The sequence below is a fragment of the Pseudorca crassidens genome, chromosome 10 (genome assembly GCF_039906515.1).
Source record: "Pseudorca crassidens isolate mPseCra1 chromosome 10, mPseCra1.hap1, whole genome shotgun sequence".
NCBI lineage: Eukaryota > Metazoa > Chordata > Mammalia > Artiodactyla > Delphinidae > Pseudorca > Pseudorca crassidens.
In genome coordinates, this window is record NC_090305.1 from 36,132,172 (window position 1) to 36,150,219 (window position 18,048).

An 18,048-nucleotide genomic window follows, 5' to 3' on the forward strand; every position below is an offset into this window, starting at 1 on the left:
AAACAATTAACCATCTAATGAGACATTAGTGCACTATCACATCCAAAGCAGCCTAGACTTATATACCTCTTCACACATGAAATATCAATGAGCACAATTTTCTTAATAAAAATCTGGAGCTCAAAAGTCAGCTAATACTCAGAGGAATACAATTAAATTCATCCTGCATAGAAATGAATATAAAAGTTTAATAAGACACTTGCTAAATTTCAGAAGGTAGAAAAATATGCATAACTGCTAATGACTAAAAGTGAAAATAAATAACTGTTTTCGACATTGAGGTAGTTGAATGTGCAGAGTCCTTGGTACCTTACAAATCTAGATAATAAAATGTGAATAAACTATGCATTTTCATGGTCCCTGTCAGCAAGGTATCTAAGCTCTTGGGAGAGATTCTACTTATTTTAAAGCATTTATTCAGATGGATTCCACCCCCTCTACTTCAGGGATTCCGCATTCTTAAGCAAGGATGGAGGAGAAGGACTTGTGGTCCCCTTCCCCAGATTTCCCTCTTCTCTCAAATTTATGGATGCTAACTTCAGAGTGCAGATTCTGATCAGCAGAAACAGAGGGTTCTCTACCACGGCTCAGTTATAGCTGGTGGACCTGACTGGAAGCAAGAGTGTTGTTGAATGGGGTGGACAGTCAGGAAAATTAATAAGGATTCTTCTAGCTGAGGACATTCACACAGATTTAGCCAGTGAATCTTAGAGAGGTCACCCCCCTCTCTGGCTTCAACTGTTATCTCTGCACAAATGCGCTCAAACCTCTCACCTGGGCTCCAGCCCACGTGATACACTCTATCCCCACTCAGATACATCCCACTCTTTCTTTCCCAACTCAACAACCCAAACGGGACTCTGTAATTCCCCCTCAAATGCAGTCCTGTTCCCAACTCCTCCACCATCCCAGCTTCCAGACCAGAAATAACAAGGAATCCTTTAGTTCTTTCATTTCACATAGAAGTTGGAGAGTCACTTCTCCTTGGAGTGGGAAGGGTGTAGGGGTAGGAGAGGGGTAGTGGGAGGAGAGCAGGGGTAGGTTTTAGCTGGGAAGCTTCGTCCGTTATTGCTTACTGCCTCCTGGTGGCTGGTGGGAGAACAGCGAGGCGCTGGAGTACAGCCCTCCGAGTAGGCGGGCTCAACTGCCGGTAAGAGGGAGGCTAGGGTTACAGTCACCACGTACTTGAGAGACCAGAGGAAAGAAGAATCAAACCTAGGACAAAACTCACTCAGAGGCCAAGAAAATGACCAAACATGGAGCTTCTGAACAAAGGCTACTACCTGAGCAGGAACCAGAAACAGGGCAAGGTCCCTGGAAAGAGGGGAAGCCTCAGTAAGACCCTAGGATAGACCAAGGGGGAAGTTAAGAATGAAGAGAGATCAGAGGAAGGTCACAGGTCTTACAGGCCAGCTAGTTATTTCTAGCAGAAATAATTCTCATTTGAAGCAGAGGTACAGCACTTTTTACTTGACCTCACTTGGTGTGATGAAAGATTGCAAGATCCCAACACTCTACTTTGGGAAAAGACGGCTTATGGCATCTGTAGCATGCCTGCCAGTGACAGCATGTAAGTCTTTGGACAGAGCTGTGAAGAGAGACTTGCCAAAGGACAAAGAAGGCTCGCTGTGCCCCTCTCTATCCAGCAGGCAACAACAATAACAAATAGATGAAAACCACAGGAGATTCTCAGCCATTGCTCTATATTCACTAAAGCCTATCAGCCCCCTTGTGGGACTGGTCCTGCAGCTTCACTCTAGCCTCCACCCCGTCATCATCCTTAATCTCTGCCGGTATCATTGCACACCTGGCTTTATTCACAGGGTCTCCAAGATGGTATCTTAGTCCAAATAGTCCTTAAGTATAGGAAAACGTGCTCAATTTCACTTAAAATAAGAGGAAGTAAGTTAAAACTATGCCGAGATGCCATTTCTCACTTGTCATATTGGTGAAAAATAAGCTTCACCAACACTCTGTTGATGAGACCGTGAATCATGTTGTTGATTGCGTGACACTGTGCGTGTCATGTTGTTGGTGAGAGTGCAAAACAGCATAGCCTTCTGTAAGGGAAACTGAAAATATTCATTAATCCTTGATCTAGCAATCCCACCCATAGCAATTTATCCTGAAAAATACATCTCCAATAATATGAGGAACCACAAGCATGAGATTATTAATTGAGGAATTACTGGAGATAGCAAAATATTGGGAACAACCTACATGCCCACCCATGGGAGAATGGATGAATAAACTACGATGCATATAAACAATGGAAGAGCATGCAGCTGTAAAAAAAAAAAACATCCAGGCATACCTGTTTTATTGTGCTTCGGTTTACTGCACTTCAAAGATACTGCAGTTTTTACAAATGGAAGGTTTGTGGCAACCTTGTGTCAATCAAGTCTATTAGCGCCATTTTTTCCAAAAGCATTTGCTCATTTCACATCTCTGTGTCACAGTGTGGTAATTCTCACAATACTTCTAACTTTTATTTATTATTATTATATTTGTTATGGTGATCTGTGATCAGTGACCTTTGATGTTACTACTATGACCTGCTGAAGGCTCAGATGATAGCATTTTTTAGCAACAAAGTATTTTAAATTAAGATATGTACATTGTTTTTTAGACATAATGCTATTGCACACTTAATAGCCTTCAGCATAGTGTAAACATAACGTTTACATGCACTGGGAAACTAAAAAAATCATGTGGCTCGTTTTATTGCAATATTCTCTTTATAGTGGTAGTCTGCAACCAAACCAGTGATATCTCTGAGGTGTGCCTTTAATGAGGAAGATACCTATGAACATATAGATGATTATAGGATGCACTAAGTGAAAAAAGTGAGACACAAAATAATGTACATATATATATATATACATATATATGGTATGGTAATTTTGTATCAGAGAGAAAGGATAATAAGAATATACATGGTACTTACATATGAGCAAAAAGAAACACAGGGGAGATAAACCAGAAACTAATGCATTTGCTTGCCTGTAAAGGAAGGGGAAATGGCTTGGGAGGGCGTGAGACTTCTCTAAGAACCTTATTATCTAGTTGTGGCTTTTGAGCCATGATCATGTTTCATATACTTTAAAAAATCGACAATTTTTTTTAAAAAAAACCTAAAATGTAACAAATGAATGTACCTATACATCAACGGATAGCATAACCTCACAGATTTAAAACAATCTGAGTAACTTTTGAACATAGTGCTCTGTACACCCTCAGTGGGATATATTCTAGGGACGAAAGGAATTGCAAAGAAATCTTGACCTCCACTTAGTACATTTGTTGTTGGTCATGGTATTGGTGGTGCAATGGAGCAGGACCCTAGGGTCCTTGCCCCCCATGTCCTCAGCTTGCCTTTTGTCTGTGGAAAAACTTTAGCCAAAGAATAAGTTTAATCAGAGAAGCGAGAGAATGCAGAAACAAAGCAAAACAGTCCAACAAGACTAAATAATAATAGTGTAGTCATTAAGCGTAGTCAAGGACCTCTAGCTCCTCCTCAAGGGCTGTAGATAATATTCTGAGCTGTATCCTGTGAGCTGTCTTATAGATACTGAAACCCCTACCAGGTGGAAGAAGTTAACTACATGATGATGAAACTGTAGCCATGATATAAGCTGCCACAATTCTGAGAAATGAAAACAAACCGACACTGGAACTGAAGATTAACCGTACTTAATCAAGATGACGCTGGTCAGACCACTGCATGACCAATTTCAAGATGACTATCAGAGCTGACTGTGCTGTTTCTGCATGTAGTCCCCTCCTTCTGTCTATAAAAGCTCTTGCCCACTGATTGTCAGTGGGGGAAGTCAGCCTTTGGATAGGAGTCCGCCCTACCCACTGGCTGCCAGCATCCGAAATAAAGCAAACTTTCCTTTCCACCCACTTGCTTCTTTATTGGCTTTTGAGTGGCGAGAAGCTGGACCCCACTTTCGGTAACAGCAGTGTAATTTGGAGCAAATGAGTAAACATATTGAAGCTGCTGGGAACCAGGGTTCTCCCTGAGGGAGAAAGGAGATAATGAGGGAGGACAAGGAAGAACCCTGAGGTGTACAATTGGTATTGGAGTTAGAGTATGAGCTCATAATGTTTTAAAAAATACGTATTTCCTAGCTCTGTCCACTCAGAGGGTCTATAAGCACACACACACACACACACACACACACACACACACAGAGATGTGGTTATGTATGGATATAGCTGTAGATACATAAATATACAGAGATGTAAATATAGAACAAGAAAAAGCTAATGGAACAAAATGTTAACAACTGGTGAACCAAGGTGAAGGGTATATAGGTGTTCACTGTACTTGCAACTTTTCTGAGGGTTTATAATAGTTGAAGATAAAATTCAAGGGAAAAAAATAGTTTGTCTTTATCATTTCCTCCCATCTGGATTACAATTTGGTTGCCCTTCTCTGGACTTTTTCTAGCTCTGGTTTATCTCTCTTGAGAGCTGGTGACCAGAACTGCCTGCAGTAATCCAGGCACAGGAATGCCATCCCTGTAAGTCAGGGTGAGGTGCTTCCAACCTTGTTTCATCTACTCCTTGGTAGGATCCTGTAGCACCAGACAGGATCAGATTCTCCAGGTACCAGCTATGGTGACTCCTCGGGCTCTTGCCAAGGATGGAATCAAAGTTTAGAGCCCTCATATGTGAACCACTCCAATTGCTAATTTACAAGTGCATTAAAACTTATTAGCCATTTTTCTGCCCACTCGCGTGAACTCATGAGATCTTTCCACGGACTATCCCCACTTATTAGATTCTCCGCAGCCTAGGAGAATTTAGTATTGCTGATGCATTCAACAAATATTCCCTGAGTATCAGGCACTATTTAGCACTCGAGGTACAGTAGTGAAAAAAGACAAAAGTTTCAGACATAATGGAGTTTATGTTAGTGATGGTAGGTAGATGATAGCAAATAAATAAGTAAAGAGTTGGTGATACAATCGATAGGAACAAAGCAGGCAAGGAGGATGGAGTCTGGGGTGGGGGTTAGGGAGTGGTTTGCAATTTTTAAATAAGACAGCCAGGGAAGGCGTCATTGAAAAGGTGACATTTAAGCAAAGACCGGAAGAGGTGAAAAGGTAAGCCACAGTGATACCTGGGGGAAGGATGTTCCAGGAAGTACAAGTATCCTGTGGTGGGAGCCGTCTGGCCTGACTAACAGGAAGGTAGTGGAAGTTGGAGCTGAGTGGCGAGAGTGAGGGAGAGGGCAGAAGGAGACCAGGCCATGAGGGGCGGGGCAGATGGTATTACTGGGCCTTGTAGGTCACCTGTAGGTCATTGTCAGTTTTTGCCCTTGACTTGAAGACAGGAGCCTCAGGAGGGTCCTGGGCAGAGAAGTGACGTGGTCTGACTCACATTTCTAAAGTCTTAGCTAAAGTAAACCTCTTTCTCTGTGTTCTCTTTCAGATAATGTTGATTCATGAACGGATCTCTGAGGACGCCTTTTTATTTCTTCATTTCAAAAGTCTCCTGCTAACTGATGACAGACTCTTCAAATAATAGCTAGAGCCGCCACCAAAGTACCATCACGGTTCTGTCACGGGGTCTGAAATGAGTGATGGCCATTCGTGGGTCTTTGGGGGTCACGCCCACATCTTTGAAGATGAAAAGAGGCATGGGAGAGATTAGAGGCTATGGAGAAGTGAGAATGAATGTGGGGGACACATAGGCCAGGAGGCCAAGCCTCGTGCTGGGGCGGGGAGCATGCTCAGGGTGGAGACACAATGCAATGGAAGCAAACAGGACTCTGGGATGTTGGGCGAGGGCAGGGAACCAGAGGGTGGAGACGTCCGTGCCCCATTGCAGCGCTGCTGAAATGGCCACAGCAGGTGAGTGACCAGGAGAGAGGTACAGTGCACTCCTCTCAGTTGTCACAGCTTAGAATCTACCACAGGAGTCTCGGTTTCTTCCATTTCCTGAAACCAGCCACTCTGCTGGACATAAACTTTGTGGTCTTTGGCCAGTGAGCCCAAGGCATGACCATCCAGGGAGACTCTCAGCTGGGGTTTCTTGGAGCCCTCTCTGTGGAGCTGGGTGGTCTTGTGTTCAGGTAGGGGTCTCTGGAGAGATGAGGGGTGAGATCTCATCCAAAGGACGGGTCTGAGAAGGGGCCTGGGACTTGGAGGCATGCCTTGTCTCTTCCCTCACCACCTCTTACCACAGTGACTGTAGCAGGGACATCACTCTGAGCCTTTCCTCCCGGGCTCTGCGTCTGTGTTCCTGTGCTCCTGTGCTCGCTGCATCATGCGCTCCATGGGCAGGTATTTACAGAAGGATGCAGGTGAGCAAGTAAGGGGAGAGGGACCATCAAAACAGAAATACAAGTCCTCCTCCTCTGTCCACCCTCCTGGCCCTTTGCGGTTCTGTTTATGACCATTATTTTTTATTAGGTTTTTTGATGTAAAAGGCAAAGAACTGGGACGCTACTGTCTTGTCAGACCAATGGCATCAAGACCAGTAACACCAACTGGTTTTATGACTCGACAGAGGAGAAATAATCAATGCATAAATTAGAGCTTTTAACATTGTTATAAACTCTGGAGCAGTAGGATTTAGTGAGCAGGAGCAGGCCAAGATATGACAAAATTGTAATTGCGAGATAGGAAGTGATAGGAAGTGACACTATTTTTCACAGTAAAATAAAAAGAAGGGAAAGGAGAAAATGAAATGCACAGTCTTTGCCAGGCTGGGTTACAAATGATCCTTTCAAATTAAAAAATGCCAGGAACTTACGTGATATCGGCATTAGGGTGAAGCCCAAAGACTTCGGGGTTATCTAGGGATGGCAATGACTGGATGTATTCAAAATACTGGTCCAAGGTTTTGCACACGGGGATTTTATACCCGGTATAAAAACAGAATGATGGTTCAAACATCTTCTCACTGAACCAGACCTATATGGGAGAGAAAACAGGAGAAATAAAATTGATGAACAACTAAATGAAAACCCAAAACTGCCACTATCAAGGAGATAGGATCACCTTATTTCCATCTTAATCAGTTTTTATATTGGGTTTGAAAGTACCTTAACAAAACCACTGATAGTATAATTAGACATAGATTAAGAAAAGAGAGAGCCCACAACACAAAAACAATGAAACCCGGTCTTTGTTTAACACCAAAGAAGATACTTTCTAAGGGCGAGGAGGAGAGAGCCAGCCTTGCAAGCCTACCCTCTGCTGAAGTAATCTGATGACCCTCGAGCTCACTTTAAAGAGACGTGGGAATGTATTGCAGAAGCAATAACCAGACACATGAGAGCATATCTGGGCATTTTCACCGCCTCCTTTCTCCCCGCAAACAGGGCTCATGCCTGGGGGCTTATGTTGTGCTCAGCGTGGCTCACAGTGGCGCTGAGCACTGCACACGAGCAGGAAAACTTCTTACAAACGTCTCCCTTCCCACCCTGAGCTGGAGAGCTCTCTCTGTTAATTAAGTTATGTCCCTGGACACAAGAACCAGATATATCCAACCATCTTACTGTTTTCCTTAAGACATCCTTTTCTCATTCCATATGAACTGATTATCTATAAGGTAACAGTGAGAGAACAGATATATACTTGGTGTGAGTAGACTTATTCTGAAGAGGAAAAAAAAATGCTGAATGCCTGTGAGCCTCATTTGAGGCAATAACTTCTGTGTCTAACGGAGTGATTTTCCCAGTAGGGAGGGAAATAATGGGATGGTGGGAGGAGCAGAAATGCAGGCAGGATGTCTGAGTCACTCAGAGGACTCCACGTGAAAAGAGAGGGGGATTGTGCCTTCCTTCGGTTGGTCACACTTTCTCTAGTATCTTCCCTCCATATCCTTCTTCTTCCAGCTCTTTTTAGGTCCAGTGATTGCTCTGAAATACCCTGTGTACTGGTTTTCTTCATTTTTTACTCATCACAGTTCTATCCTATTCAACTCCTGTCCACAAGGCCTTGAGCTTAGAAAAGGAACAGAATGCAAAGATGAGACACACACAGTCCTTTCCTTCAAGGAGCTTGTGACACAGTAGAGAGATAAGCCAATTACATAATAACCACAAGATAAAGTGCACGAAGGTAAGAGACAGAGGAAATAAAAATAAGCAAAGTACTAAGGAGGCTTAAAGCCAAGAAGAAAGAATAGCCAGATGGATGTCAGGTAAAGCTTTATCTAGGAGGTGATTTTGGAGATAAGCCTTGAAGGATAGAATTTTGACAAAGGAACTTGTCAAAGAGACCACACACGCAAAAAAACTGACGCAAAAATGTGAGGCAGGGCTTCCCTGGTGGCGCAGTGGTTGAGAGTCCGCCTGCCGATGCAGGGCACACGGGTTCGTGCCCTGGTCCGGGAAGATCCCACATGCCGCGGAGCGGCTGGGCCTCAGGGCCACGGCCGCTGAGCCTGCGCGTCCGGAGCCTGTGCTCCGCAACGGGAGAGGCCACAACAGTGAGAAGCCCGCGTACCACAAAAAAAAAAAAATGTGAGGCAGGTTGGGTAAATGATGAAATCACTGTATTTACCCTAAGGTAAATATAATGCAGTGGTAAGAGATTGTACAGAAAAAGGGAAGTGAGGTCACATTGTGGATGACTATCAGGGTGAGGACTAGTGCTTAACTTAAAAAATGGGGAGCAGTTGAAAGTCATTAAAGAAAAACAGTGCTATGATGTTGGTCATTATTTATAAAGGTTAGTTTTTTAGGGATGTGGATGACTGGGGGGGCAAAGGCCATGGGGTCTTCAGCACACAGACAACAAATGACCACACTGAGTTTCGTGTTGCCAGATGACATATGTGTATAAAGGGAAAATGAAGTTTCCTCTTGTTTTTCCACTACTTTATTTATAAAGTACAAAAGTATAAATTGTAAATCCACAAATAGCTAGACTCAAAAACACAAAAGTAGTTGAGTTTCACCAAATTTGGAGGACGTTTTTGGTATAATCAAAATACAGAGTATGAAGTCTACATGGAATTACTTTGGGAGACTCTAGAAGGTACCCTACAAAAATAAGCAGTCATCCTCCAAGGACAATGAATAAGGTCCTACAATTATTGGTTTTAAGGGAGACATACCATAAGATGCTGAGAACAGAGAAAACAAATAAGGGTTCAAAGATAAGCCCCAAATTGAAAGTCATAGGGAAAGAGGATCCCATTTGAAGGCACTGGTTTACAATTGAAGTGATTTTCACTCAGGCAATTCTGGATAACATGGTCGGGGTAAAGAGGCAGCAGAGGACAGGCCTTTGCCTCCCTAGTCATTCACATTCTATGTCTATTTGAAGAAATTTATTAAGCTGAATGTTTATGTTTTTCTATACTGGGCTATCTTACATATTTTTTTTAAAGTAGGTTAAAAATTTTTTTTAATTTACTAAGCAAATACTAAGTAAAGGGCAATTCCCTTTCCTCCTCTTCCTTGACCTCTCTCAGTTGACATTTCTTCCTTCTCAATACATTAAAATACTCGGGGCCTTGTCCGTAGCTTCTTTTTTTTTTTTTCCTTTCCTTTCTCTACACTTTCTTCTTAGATGATGATCTCATCTAATATCTTGACTTTAAATACCATCTGTATAAGACAAATTCCAAATCTTTTTCTCCAGCCCTGAGCTCTCTCCTGAGCTCCACACCTGTAAATCCAACTGCTTTGTTTATCTTCATTCATTCTCTTATTCAACAAATATTTACTGAGCGCCTACTATGTGAAAGATTCCATTCCAGGTGCTGGGAATTTGGTAGTGATGTAAAACAAGCAAAGTGCCTGCCCTTATGGAGCTTACAGTCTTGGACAACTGCACTTGGGTGTCCAGTAAGCATCTCAAAGTTTACATGATCAAAACAGAATTCCTAATTTCTACCCCCAGCCAATAAAACTCATTTTTTCCCTGCAGTTCTTTCCCTTCTCTGTAAATAGTCCCATGCTCCATCTAGTTGCTTAGGTCAAAACTACGAGTGATCCTTGACCAACCCCCTTCCTTCCCCATCAGCATTCTGCTGGTAGTATCTGTACAATATATCCAGAATCTAATCACCTCTCACAGTCTCCAGTGCCAAAACTCCAATTTTAGGTACTTGTACAGTTATTCTAACACAAAGTATGCTTACTAAGACATCTTTTTTTTTTTCTCTTTTGAACCTCAGATACAGAGGTGAGTTTATTATACTCCTGCATTTTATTATTCTCATGACTCTAGACCCTTTTTATTTTAGTTTCTCCCTCTTCAGCCCTGATATCCACTCCCAGCCTCCTTCCCTTTGAGGGCTTCTGTTTAAAGATATTGATGTATGTCCTTGAATTCATGTATTTATCCTTGAGAAATATACATGTACCACTTTATAGATCTCATTTTATTTTTTAAAGCTCTGCGCTCAACACTATGTTCCTAAGATCTATGCATGGTGTCATACGGATCATTTCTTCCAAGTGCTGCATTGTATTCCATGATAGGCATCTATAACCTTTAACTCATCTATTCCTCTGTGACAGACTCCCGGGTTGCTTTCCACTTCCCACTATCCCAAACAATACTATGAATAATATCTTTGTACATGTCCACAGACTTGTCTGAGAATTCCTCTGGGACATACACTCAAGAGTGGGGTACACTCAAGAGTGGGATTCTGGTTCAGAGGGTAGTCATATCATGCACGCTTCTTTTTTTTTTTTTTTTTAATCATCTTAGTTTGGCCATGCCGCACGGCATGTGGAATCTTAGTTCCCCAACCAGGGATCGAACCTGCGCCCACCCTGCAGTAGAAGCGTGGAATTTTAGCCACTGGACTGCCAGGGAAGTCCCCATACATGCTTCATATGACTAAGTGCCACCAGATTGCACCCTTGAAGGGTGTGCAATAGTATTACATGTGCTCACCCACTACTGCTTATCTCTTCTCTTAGGCTTCTTATCTATCCTTTTAGGCTTCTTTGGCCTCACAGTGGATGCTGTAATGCACTACCAGATCCTTCTCCGGGACCTAGGCACTCGCTCCCCCAGCTGTCTGGAGTACTGGCTACTGAGGGCTCACAACATTGTCCCTCCCAGGAATTGCCCTGGCAGAAGGGAGACGCCTCAACCAAGATCATGCCCTGGGGGAAGGGATGACCCACAAGCAGATCTCCATCTCAGAGTCTGTTTCTGGAGAACCCAACCTATGATGGTCACCTGCAGCTCCACACAAAATATTGCCATGACATTTTCATACATATCCATTCGTGGGCTTTTTCTAGAAATGTTCTGGGATGTTTACCCAGGATACTTAGTTTCACTAAGTGTTGCCCAATTGCTTCCCCGGAGATCTGTACCAGATCTGCCTCCACACACACTTACCAATGCTTATCATCCACCTTTCTCCACATTCAGCTTTAAGAAAAACTTGCAAATACTAGTAGGGGTTGAAAAGAAATTCAGATTTCTGGTCAACCTCCCGTTTACCAAAATACCCTCAAAGCTTATGCCTTGTTGTTGAGGTCTTAATTTTGTTAAAAGGGGGAAAAAAATCAAAGAATTAACAACTTAGATCCTAATATAGAGAACTCAGATAACGGTAAAATATCTGATTTTTTTTCTGCTCAGGTAATGTACTTTGCTTCTTTAACGTGTAAAAGTTTTAGGAATAACTTGAATCTGGTAGATGTACTTATACTATTCACCCTTGATGTGAAAGCCAGAATTGCTAAGAATAATATTCTCTAGAAAATGTTTACCCACATGATATATGCAGATTTTACTGGGAACAGAGGAAAAAATGAACACTTCATCAATTTTCAATTGTCTGTCCTAATGGAAAGAGATGAGAAAACTCAAATTTTGGTTCATTCTCCAATCACTTATCTTGGGGCTTCAAATCGCCCTGAAGACTTGCAATCAGAGGAAAAGGCAGAGATATTATGTCCAGTATTTTTATAGGAGGGGAAGTGGGGAGAGACCGTGGACATGAGCAGCTAATCTATACAGGAGAAGATTCATAGACCATTGAGAGTTGACCTTTGTTCTGTCCTGGACCACAAGTAGATTGTTAGTTGGTTTGGTTTTGGTTTGGTTTGGTTGGCTGATTCTTTTCAGAAGCTCTGCTCTGTATTTTTTTTCCCTTTAAGTTTGGCTTACCTGCTACAAACAAAAAATATTCTTGTTTAATAGGAAGATGCAATGAGATGTACATCCATGCTTTTTTTTCCCTAAACTGACTTACTCTAGCGAAGCAATTAAGCAGACGTTTATCAAAGTCGTCCGTGACTCTGCCCCCATACTGTACTTCTCCGATCATGTACCGAACAGTACTCCACGACACGCCCTTTATTAAAAACAGAAAAGAATTATTCATAGTCAACCCAAACAAATAGTTCTAAACATTTTGGATCTTCCTCTAAAAGAAAGGTCTGGAAAAGGAAGCACTAGCTAGACTGCATTTAAAATTACTCATTATCTTATATTAATAACTCTTTTGCTCTTACATGACTGGAACTGCTATGGTTTGGTCACCAAAGAAAAATCTACAGTACTAAACGTTGGTGACTATATTGCTCATTGATTATTTAAAATAGGGGGAAAAGAAGACTATTTTTCAATCTGTGGATGTAATTATCTGTAATACTCATTATAGTAATGCCAAGCTGTTAGAGAAGAAAAAAGTCACGTTTAGTGAAGAAAGGAGAAAAATCAAGTAATCAATGCTCTAATATGCTTTCTTAGTAATATATTTTCTGAAACAGTATAAGAACAACTAGAACATTATTCACAAGATTTTTCTACAATGCAATCCTTTCCTGTTTCATTATGTGAGCTATGACTACATCAAAGTATTTATTAATTTCCATAGCAATCTTATACTAGCAATACATTTCAGATATTAATAGTTTTTTTATTTTAAAAAATACTTCAATACATTTGGGGTAGGAGAAGTAAGGATGCTTAATTTTTATTTAATTTCTCTTGGTTAAATTTTTATTTTTCAGCTTCATTGCCTTTCAAAGCAACTATTTCAAGGTAACTGTCATTTGTATATACCAAAATGATAAACAGTCCCAGAATACGAACCCATATGATATAATTTTTCATCAAAATGTCCTACTCAATTTAATATCCCTTTGTAATTTCTAAGAAAAATGATGGTTTGATTCTAGATTTCCCCCCTACCCGGAAATAATTCATCATGGCTCACTGTCATCATACTGATACTGCAGAATGTATGATTATCTTTGAGATCTACTATGAGAAGGAAGAGAGGGAGAGACGATAGGAAACTTGTATTTATTGAGCCCTGATTATGTACCATACACTGTGCTTTCACAAATGCTAGCCCATTTATTCCTCACGGAAACCATGGCCATTTTATAGATGAGGAAACAGGCTCTGAGAGGCTCATAAAATTCCTCAAGATCATGGAAAAAACAGATTTCCAACTCCTTGCAACACTTGTGTGAAAGGACAACTGGGTTTGTGTTCTTAGCTCGGTGACCTTGAGGAAGTTCCTTGTCTTCTCTTGTCTAGTACGTCATCAGTAAAATGGGGATCATAGTAACACCTTGGGTATCTACCTCACTGAGTTGTGAAAATAAAAAAGACCCTGCACATGCGAGCACTTTGAAAATTGTGAAGTGTTACACAAGGATCAGTGACCATTATTCAAATCATTGCTATTTATCTGCATAAGCTTAAGTGTCTGTTAAGATGTGACTTAAGGTACAAAAGAACTTTTACATGGGCTGGGAGATATTCTCATTTCTGAGGATTCTGAGGAAGCATGAGTGAGATAAAGGAAGAAAAGTCTGATTTAAGGTATATATTCTCTTGAAGTACACTGTGGCACTTGGATGTGACATGAAGAAGGCTGTGGTGTTTCTCAACACAATGAGTTCCTTTGTCAGGGCTCTGCCTCTGTTGTGCATGTCCTCAGGAAAGAGAGAGATTGGGTGGAGGGGGACACAAGTGTGAGATGGAGAGTCCCAGTGCACTCCTATGGGCAGTAGGGGTGTGAGTGGAAATGGCTGGACCAGTAAACAGGTGATTGGAATGATCGGTCCCCTTTGGGAGAGCTGGGGGGAACCTCAGCAGAGCCACTGCATATCCCAGACTGGGAATGTCTGTAGAACTTTGATTTAAGGATGGCAATGAAGACAGAAAAAAAAAAACAATTTCACTCACTTTCTTAATATCGCATTCATCAAGGTGATTCTGAATAAACTGAACGCTGGCTGAAAAGTCAGCAGAATTGAATTCATAAGGAATATTCCATCCTAAGGGACCAAATTTGCGTCGCTCCTTAAAAACAACAGAGAAAAGTAATTGAGCAAGAGTTTTAAATTGTATTGCAGCTGATACCTGTTTTTATTATTAAAACATAAAGTACAGTAAAATTAAGGCATGATATTGAAATAAGTTGACATCATAAAAGAACAGTATATGATTTTGGATATAGTAACAAATAGAGATATTACTCCTTGGCTCTAGAAGGCTTTCAAGAGCAAATCTCCAAATATTTGCCAAATTGGAGTTCTTGGGTTTAAAAAGTGTAGGTCTCCATCGTCAACTCAAAAAGTGCAGTAGGTGCTCAATAAATATCTGTTGAATGAATTAATTTATTCTAAACTGGACTGTTGAAAGTTTCAAATGTTAAATGCAAGGGTTTGAATTTTAGTTTTTTAAGGTGAATGACTTAAGCACTCAACGGCATTTAGACTTCCTGCTAGTTTCACTTTGTAATCTTGCAGTTTCAGATTTTGAAAACTAAACGTTTTCTGTGGTAAAACATGACATCTCTCTCTTAAAACGTTCATATTGCCTTCATTTGTCTCTCCTGTGAAACAGCGGCTGTTTCAAATCACCAAATTACTCACAAATAATCAAATGAGGCTCAGGCCAAATGACTCAACTGCTTTGATATTCTGGAGACCATTTTAAAGGTATGTGAGTGTTAGAACTGATATTTCCAGGCCGTCATCACCTAGTACACAACACGGATTAACTCAAACATTACCATACCATCAGCTGTCCCTGCCTCAGCACACAATCAGTCTCTCTAAGAAAGGTCCAATTATTTATTCAGGAATAAATAATTGGTGGAACTTCCTTCCACCAGGAAGTCCTCTTTTAAGATATTAAATAAAAACATCAAAAATAATTTGGGTCCAGATGTCCACCCTGGGAGGTCAGACTGAGGGCAAACAACCCTTAAAATTGTCAACTACTGGGCTTCCCTGGTGGCGCAGTGGTTGAGAGTCCGCCTGCCGATGCAGGGGACACGGATTCGTGCCCTGGTCCGGGAAGATCCCACATGCCGCGGAGCGGCTGGGCCTGTGAGCCATGGCCGCCGAGTCTGCGCGTCCGGAGCCTGTGCTCCGCAACGGGAGAGGCCACAACAGCGAGAGGCCCGCGTACCGTAAAAAAACAAAAACAACAACAACAACAAAAAAATGTCAACTACTAGCGTTATTTCTAGAGCTGTTCTTCTTTAGGTTAGGCTGTCAGGTGTTGGACATTTGCATGGTGTGACTCCCCACTCCTTAGCTAATTAGACCAAAGGTGAACAACCAGCCTAAGAAGAGCCAGCAATATCCCTTCTCCCAGGAATTTGGACTTAGAGTTCAGAACAGGTATTCAGAGTTTGTCCTAGTCAGAACTTAAACTAGAGAGGTTTGTAAACTCAGGAGCTGTGAAGAACCATCTTCCACCTTGAACACAGAGAAGATTAGGAGGAGCCACGGGGCTGGGAGGAGGCCCTGACAGGAGGAGACATATCTCCCATTTTTGTCTCCCCTTTTGTACCTGCGCCTCGGGAGAAGGATCATGGTTGTCTAATAAACAAACATGTGAGTTGATGATTATCAGCATGAAAGGCACTCTCTCACTCTCCGGAGGGTCAATTAGGAAGCTGACATGTGGTTTTGAATTTCTTGCGTGGGTCCCAAGAAGCACTATGGTGAGCCTCCTCCAGGTTGCTCTAGGAGCAAGGGGGGCCTGGAGGGTCTATGGGGTACTAACACGAAAATGCGTTCAGCTAACACTTGAGGCTCTGGGATTTCTTCCACCTTGAGGGCTTCAAAGAGAAGAATGCTGACCACTTACGAACCAAACACAAATGTTCTCCCATTGTTTAAAAAAAGAGAATCAACTCTAAAACAGTTTTACCTGTTTTGACTTAGTTTTTAAAATTTACTGTTCAATTAGGTAGGAGACTGAATGAACAACAATTCTTTCTTTCCAATTACTGAAGCTGCTTAAATTGTCTCTGTGGAAACACTCCCGTTTACATGCACTGAGCAATTGCAATTCAGTTGCTCCTTAAAATGTGATCTTTGAAAATTGCCCTAATGCTGAGGTTTGCTTCATTTTATGTTACTTACTATCAATTTTTATTTAAAATGTTCAGTTTTTAGGTTGGTTCACTAAAGTCATAAACTGTTTAACTCCTTTTAGAAAAAAAGACAAAATGTGGTGTCTTTTCTTTCACAAATGAGGTCATTTCACTTTCTTGCTATTGTTTGTTTTTTTTTTTACTCACTGACCCCTGTAAGTGACAATAAAGAAAAAAACAACCCCTAAGTATCATCTTGGAATAATATCAGGGTAGACTCAAACCACTGGGACCTAAGACCTCATTTGGAAGCTCAAAAACAGAGGACTTTGCTAGAATTTGGAATATTTGGCATATTGAATCTCTCCAATCCAATTAGTATTTTTGAAACTATAGGATGAGTCTTATGTTTAGAAAAATATTAGGATGAGTCCAATAATAGAAAAATATTAGAATCAGTGCATTTTCAAGAAGTTTTAATCTAGTTGAGAAAATAAGACAAAACAGGAAAGGACAACAGGGTACTAAATATAATTAACTGTCAAAATTTCACAGGTGATGAGCTTGAAGAAGACATTCAATCAAGGGCTCCTGGGAAGAATGAAACTGAAGCTGGTCTTTGAAAAGAAGGGAGAAAAGAATCCCGGGCTTAGCAAAGGTCAGGAGCAAAGACAGGAATGCAAAGTTCACGATTCATCCAGAAGGAGGCTGCAGGACTGTGCCACTGCAGCAGAGGACAACCTCTGGTGAGTAGCTGGAACTACGTCCCCATGTGATGATTCAGGGATGAAACATAGACAGATTTGATGTTAGGAGAAAGAGCTAAAACCTGACTCAACAGAAGGGGGTTATTATCCATTATTAAGTTGGAGATGATGATTTTAGGAAGACTAGTCTACTCCCTGCTAGACTGAACCAATAAGCTTCCTTCTTTTTATTCCAAAGAATATCTAAAACACAACTACTAGTGAAATATGGAAAACCTGGAATACTCCTTAGAACACCGAAGAGAAGCTGTTCAATGGAGTCATTTTAATGATGTCAAAGCTATTTCCAGTTTTATGTTAGAATCTACCTCAGTCCAATGATCCCCCGCCTCCCACAGTCCAGCGCAGATTCACTTCAGTCCCATCTTTAAAACAAAGCTCTCTGTGGAGCATCACACCTATTTATTTAATAACTGGAGTTAGCATAAGATGAAAAATGCAATCTATACTAGACAATATAAGGGAAACTTGAATATGTAAAAATAATTAACAGAAATGGTCAGAACCACTGGGAAACACTACAGAGGTACGTGTAAAAGATCTTCTTAAAAATCTGTATCATGTTACTGTAATTATTTTGAAGAGATTTGCACTAAGAACTTTATAATCACACCTCCCCAAAGGGAGAACTGTTATAAACAGTATTAAATTTGAAGGGAGTGTTTGTCAAGGCTTAAACCTAAAAAATATGTCAGAGGGGCTTCCCTGGTGGCGCAGTGGTTGGGAGTCCGCCTGCCGATGCAGGGCACACGGTTCGTGCCCCGGTCTGGGAATATCCCACATGCCGTGGAGCGCATGGGCCCATGAGCCATGGCCGCTAAGCCTGTGCGTCCGGAGCCTGTGCTCCACAACAGGAGTAGCCACAGTGGTAAGAGGCCCACGTACCGCAAAAAAAAAAAAAAAAAAAAAAAAAATATATATATATATATATAAATATATGTCAAAGAAGTAAACACTTTTCTGAATGAGGAACTGTTAACAG

At 41.3% G+C, this 18,048-nt stretch overlaps 1 protein-coding gene across 22 annotated transcripts in view; it reads right to left on the minus strand.

The window, feature by feature from the left end:
* The window catches only part of DNAH8 (dynein axonemal heavy chain 8), a 327,555-nt gene that overhangs the window by 33,095 nt on the left and 276,412 nt on the right, over positions 1-18,048 (minus strand). For all 22 annotated transcript variants that reach the window (XM_067753082.1, XM_067753094.1, XM_067753083.1 and 19 more), the window contains 3 exons: positions 14,151-14,267; positions 12,199-12,300; positions 6,769-6,929 (listed from right to left, as the gene is read on the minus strand). In XM_067753082.1, coding sequence (XP_067609183.1) covers positions 6,769-6,929; positions 12,199-12,300; positions 14,151-14,267 — 380 coding nt within the window. The remainder of the gene's footprint in view (positions 1-6,768; positions 6,930-12,198; positions 12,301-14,150; positions 14,268-18,048) is intronic.